Raw genomic sequence first — 6308 nt, 5'->3', positions numbered from 1 at the left:
TTTTTCCCCCCTTACGGCTGTGGTTTCATTTCGTGCAGTCTCTCGACCAACCCCAAGACGAAAAGAGTTGGGCTGGGGCTGGGGGAGATGGAGGACGGGGAGGGAAGAATTTCCTCCTAATTATTTTTCCCCGCTGTAGTGACCGATAATTACCATTAGCTATTTAGCCCCAACAATTAATGACTGGGTCAAGCGATACCCTAATGACACGATTTGCAGCCTTCAGGCAGAAGGTTTCAGGTGGGGACAGTCCCCCCACGCCCCACGCGTGCCCCCACCTGCATTTCAAGGGCTGCTTTGCACACGCTGGCATTATTTCCCTTTCCACGGGCTAGAAAAGGCACCGCAATGCATGTTTTTTTCATCGCGCCTGCAAAAACCTGCCGTAATTTCCCCAAATCTCATCCCGGAAAGTAATTTCTCCACCATGCCGGCACCCCACTGCTCTTGCGGGGGGCCCCCTCCCAAAATCACCCTTGTCCACCGGTGTAATTTTGCTCTCCGTGCACTTCTTCAGTCGCAGAAGTGAAACTGCCGAGTGTTTCGCAGCAGCCAGCTCCAAAAACTGTTGGTATTTTTGGTGCAAAAGCACCTAAGGGAAAAGATTTTTGATGGTGGTCCGTGGGTAAAATTTACACCGTGGTGTTGGGCGATGCTGGCTAATCCATCAGGGCCTCTGAACTTTCACCGAGGGGTACTGTAACTTTTTATAAGCAAAACGACTCATTTGTTTTGATGAAATACCTCTATTCAGAATATTTTTCTTGAAATTAAGTATCTTTTCAGCACTTGGAGCCCGATCTCATCATTGCTCAGGCAAAACCTGCAACCAAGCACATATTTTACTTGTAAAGAGAACTCTTGGTTCGATCCTGATAGCTCCAACATCCAGATACCAAAAGTATTTGCCACTCTTGATTCTTTTTTAACTACTTAGCATAACTATTTAATCTATTATTTCTTTTATGAGACGGCATCTGCAGAGTTGTGTGCTAACCTGTGTTATCAAGTATGCAGGTATGAAAATATAGTTAAACAATTTGCAAAGCTGTTTCCACAAGGTATTTAATGTTTGAAATTACACTTGCTATTACCCATATTCAAATAGAAAAAAATTTGACGGGTGAAATTATTTTAATGATGAAAATAGTTTTTTTAAGTGCAGTTACGACTGTTAAGCTGTCAGCTCTCCATCCCACAAATCCTTAAAACACACGCAGAACTTACACCTGATTAATGAAACGAAGTAGGTCGAAGTGCCTGGAGAACACAACATCAGTCATTACAAGAGAGATGAGTAGTGGGTGTGAACTGGCATCATGATGTACATACAGTATTTCCATCAAAGTTAAAGAAACGTGGCTCGCCACGACACGTCGCACCAGCCCAGCATCCCTCGTGGCTGCTGTTGCTGTGACTCGGAACAGGAACCGAGTCCCCAGTCCAGCAGCTTTCAGCATTGAGCAGGAGGGGCTCGACTGTCCCTCCAGCGCTCAACACTCGGACGTGCAACGTCTACACTAGGGTTCCTGCGCATGTCCTAACTCCAGAACCGGCATCTCAGCTGCAGAGGTTTTTTGCCTTGACGGCTGCAGCCCCCCTTTCTTCAGCCCGTGGCTGTGGTCTCTCCACTCTGCCGTCCTCCAGGCAGGGAGATCTGGTGGTGTGAAGGTCCTTCAGGGGAACAGAGCTGGCTCTGATGAGCCCTGGTAGCTCCTGGGATAGCAGTCACTCCTTTTGTGCATCGAGATGTGTGTGGCTCACAGCCTGTCCTTAGAAAGGAGGCAGCACTGCTCTTTGGCTGGTGCCAGCTGGTCCTGTGACGCTGCTGGTGTCGTATTGTATGTTAATTAGGTGATTATGGTTATCATCAGGCCACAACTAGGTAGGAGACTGAGACCAGATCAACTTGTTAGTCCTGCTAAAGCCTCTGCACATGAGGAACTTTATGGATCAGTTCAACCAAAAGGACTAAGGTCCAGGATGAGGATCTTCATGAGGGCTGGTGACTTGTCTTCATCAGGCCAGCCTGCCAGCTTCCAAATCTTCTCCTACACACCAGCTGACTACGGGTGCCAACGGAAGGGTAAAAGCAGGGGCCAGCAGGAGCCAGTAAACTCCCCCAACCTTTAGGTATTAGTGATTCGGGAGTTCTTAAGATGGAGATGGGATTTTTGTGTTCAGCAGCTCTTGATGGACTTTATTATTCTCTTACAAAGATCTTGTACAGGTGGAGATCAAACCCTGCTTCCCTCATTAAGTGATGACTTCTTTGGGTCTGGCTGCACATCCAGGACTGTCCTAGGTTGTACCTGTGAGTAGAATCATAGAATAGGTTGGAAGGGACCTCAGAAGATCATCTGGTCCAACCTTTCCTGGGAAAGGGAGCCCAGATAAGATGATCTAGGTCAGGACAGGGTAGGGACATCCCTGCTTTTCCTTTTGATGCTTTCTCCCAGTGAAGCATGTTGTAGAGCAGCTGCATTTGGTTTTCATCTACAGCTGAAGCAAGCTGGGCTTGGCACTTCAACAGGGCTGCAGGAATGGCCTCAAACATGCAGACCCCTTCAGTCACCGTTTCTTTCTTGCAGGTCTGGAGTTGTCCCACTGTGTAGGGCCCAACTCGCTGGGCCCCGCTGTGCCTTGGAGGTCTGGTGGAGCCTGCAAGATGAAGCGGGTCCGCACGGTCTTCAAACCAGAGCAGCTGGAGCGGCTGGAGCAAGAGTTCCTCAAGCAGCAGTACATGGTGGGCACGGAGCGAGTAGACCTGGCTGCAACTCTGCATCTCACAGAGACTCAGGTAAGAAATGGGGGAGCTGGGGATGTCGGCACAGATCCTGGGTTTGGGTTTGGTCTGTGGTGATTCCCCTGCTGTGAAGTGCAGTGGGAGGAGGACATGATGCAAAGTGACCTGTGGGACTCCCTGCTGCAAGATGACATTGAAGCCTCGTGCCTTGGAGGGATGCAAGATAGGTTTAGATGGTTTATGAATAAGAACATCCTTCTCTTAATCCATGAAGTGGAACAAAAAGCATTTAGGAGCACAAACCTGCATCCAGGGGCTCCTGGAGACCTTGGATTAAGCTGTGGTGCCATTTTCCTGCTAGGTGAAAGTCTGGTTCCAGAACCGGAGGATCAAATGGAGGAAGCAGAGCATGGAGCAGAAGGCAGCAAAGCTGTCACAGTTTGGGGTGATACAGCCTGCCACCGCCGACTCGACGGACATCAAGGACCAGGAGGAGGACACCGTGGATGTTGAGCTTTGAACAGCTGAGATGCAGCTGCCACGGTTGTTTTATGAGTTGTGTCTGCTTGATGGAGATACTGGGGATGCAGGCATGTCTGTGCTTGTTTGGTCCAAGTGAGACACGCTCTTGATCTGAGAGTTGGAGCTACAGGACTAAACTGCAGCTGGCTGGGAGGAACCCCCCAAATATTGTTTGGCTGCTGTTTTGTAGCCATGTGCAGTAATTCTTGGGGCTTCATCACCAGGCCAGTTGTCCTTGATGGTGCCATAGCTGTGGCAAGGCATGTGATCTCCTGTTTGCTCTTGAAGCACCAGGACACACAAACGGTTTCCAGCAGAGGGGCTGGGTGACAATCAGATGGTGTCTCTGACGGCTGTGAGCATAACGGCCTTTGGACACGGGGTCACTTGCATTGCGTGTAGCTGTGTGCTCCTAGGACAGAGAGGACAATCAACCCTGATTGTTTTTCCTGGTTAATTCGAGTCCCATGTTTGATGCTTGGATCACCAGAAAAAAAAAAAAAAAGGAAAACTGGAAAGCCCTTTGCTCACACCCGCAGACTGTATCATTACTCTTGCGGTAGGATGAACAGGGTCTGATCCTGCCCCTGGAACACAAGTGCCTCCTCTTGTCCTGTGCCTTGGTGTATTTGTGCCTTTGTTTTGGCTTCCCAAACCCGGAGGGCAGAAGCTGGCGGGGTCTCTCTGCCTTCTGGCATTGCCTTACTTCGCCAAGGTGTGCATATGCTGCTGCAGCAGGGAATGAGGCGCTCGGGCTGGCTGAGGTGCAGGGATTGGGGCTGTTATAAAAAAGCAGCTTTCCAACACCTCTGGTGCTTCGGACGACCCCCTGCCCCTCGTCCAGATGTGCTGATTCTGGCCCAGACAGCAGTTGCTCCGTTCTCTCCTCATTATACATCCAGGTGCCATGGGAAATGGCACCTGGAGTGTTGGGCGAGCACATCTGTAACCACCCGACGGAGTTAGCGGCTGTATTTCTGGTGGGTGGGAGGGTTTTGAGGGGTCGGGACTAAGTACTCGATCCTCCCCGTCTGGGTGTTAGCAGCCAAGTGCTCTTAGGCCAGGCTGTCAGCGCTCAGGCTGTCACCTCGCCATCCGAGGTCTGCCCAGGGTACCTGGCACCACGTCCCGTCAGCTCAGGATAATTTATTGCATGTCTTTCTGACCCAGAACACTGTATATCACTTTACTCTTATATTGTTATTTATAGAAATAACTTTTTTTTTCCTTTTTAAGTGTTACTTATTTATTTGCTTTGCTCCTTAATAAAAATCTAGTGCATTTTAAAAAGAGATGGGACTGGCTGGGGCGGGCAGGGTTGGGCAGCTCCTTGGTTTCTGAGCAGGCAGTGCTTGCACCACAGTTGCCAGGGATGGGTTACTGATCCTTTTTGCTGTGTTTCTGAGAAAATGGAGTAAAAAAAGAAAGAAAAGAAACGCACCTTTTCCTCCTGATCAGACCCCTGTTGTCAAAAAGTAATGGTTGCTTTCTAACAGCAGAAGTCACGAAAGGGTGATTTCTTCTTGCACATTTTCATTCACGACATGCCAATGCAAATATGAAAGCAGGGTTTTTTCCCCATACATGTGTGTGCTGGTAAACCTGTGCACTGGCCTCAAGTTTGAACATTCGGAATGGAGCGAGAACAGCTTTTAAACAGATCAGCGGAAAACCAGGAAATGTCAAAAAAACAGAAGGAAAACACATTTTCAACTACTCTTTAATTTTAAATTTAAATTGTTAAAAAAAAAAAAAACACCACCACAATGTATTTTCCTCATAGAATGGTTTGGGTTGGAAAGGACCTTTAAAGGCCATCCAGTCCCAAAGCCTGTGCCATAAGCAGGGACATCTTTAACTGGAGCAGGTTGCTCAGAGCCCCGTCCAACCTGGCCTGGGATGTTTCCAGGGATGGGGCATCGACCACTTCTCTGGGCAACCTGGGCCAGGGTTTCACCACCTTCACAGTGAAGAATTTCTTCCTTCTATCTAGTCTAGATCTGCCCTCTTTTAGTCTAAAACCATCACCCCTTGTCCTGTCGCTACAGGCCCTGCTAAAAAGCCTGTCCCCATCTCTCTCCTCAGCCCCTCTCAGCCCCGGCAGCTGCAGGAAGGTCTCCCCGGAGCCTTCTCTGCTCCAGGCTGAGCCCCCCCAGCTCTCCCAGCCTGTCCTCCCAGCAGAGCTGTTCCCGAAGTTTGAGTTTGAAGTTTTTTTTTCTTAATAAGCTTGTTTTGCACGAAATAAAAGCTAAAAAAAATGGGTTTTTGGGAAATGGATTGATGACCATGTATCGTGGGTGAAAATAGGTAACATGAGATTTTTTATCTCCGGGCCAGTTCCTGCAGATGGAACTACATTTATAGTATGAAACATAATGTCTGGTGAACACGGGGTGCTCAGGTTCGGGCTGCTGCTCCTGGAGAACAAGGACCTCCATACGCAGCCAAACCTTCTGTGCCTACACCGGGCTTCAGCAAACTGACGCTTCAGCAAACTGAAGTCCAGGAGAAGGTTGCCCTTGCGCTCTGCAAACACCAAAGGCGAAGCAATCCCAGCCCAGCTTTGTAAATTCTTCAAAATTAAGGTCGTGGGGACCAGGGCTCGTTCAGAGACATGAAGGACGCTTTGCAAGTTGCTGGCTGGGCCATGACTCAAGCTGACGCTGTGCGTGAAACGCCTCGCCACTTAGCACTGAAACCTTAGAAGAACAGGACAGGCGATGCTGTTATGACGATAATGGCTCGTCTTCCTACTCTTAGTATGAAGCTGTAATGGAAATAGGAGTCGTAAGGTAACATTGCTCCAGCCGTGTCTCGGTCCTTGTAGACCCGTTGGGCATTGCGTGGCGGAGCAGTGCCCTGCACAGCCTGCTGCTGGCTTCACCGGGGCCAGACCCCAAAATACAGATGGGGGGAGGCACCCCGGGCAGCCCAGAGGGGCTTATCTGTCCCTTGTCGCCATTGGAGTGGCCAGAGAGATGTCCCCGCTCTGCGGCCGTGCTCCTCCATGGCCCAGGGGCGGCAGGATCCATCCCGGCCA

The 6308-nt window shown here is 49.7% G+C and overlaps 1 protein-coding gene across 1 annotated transcript; it reads left to right on the top strand.

The window, feature by feature from the left end:
• The first annotated feature begins 1983 nt into the window (after positions 1–1983).
• LOC104619007 (homeobox protein not2-like) lies at positions 1984–3266 on the top strand. The gene is made up of 3 exons (XM_010284749.1): positions 1984–2086; positions 2592–2800; positions 3108–3266. Exons 1-3 carry the CDS (start codon positions 1984–1986, stop codon positions 3264–3266), a joined length of 471 nt encoding a protein of 156 aa, XP_010283051.1.
• Positions 3267–6308: the final 3042 nt, after the last annotated feature.

Source organism: Phaethon lepturus, unplaced genomic scaffold (assembly GCF_000687285.1).
Source record: "Phaethon lepturus isolate BGI_N335 unplaced genomic scaffold, ASM68728v1 scaffold49013, whole genome shotgun sequence".
Taxonomy (NCBI): Eukaryota; Metazoa; Chordata; class Aves; order Phaethontiformes; family Phaethontidae; genus Phaethon; species Phaethon lepturus.
The sequence above is the reverse complement of the archived record's forward strand: the minus strand, read 5'-3'. Positions and strand labels throughout refer to the sequence as shown.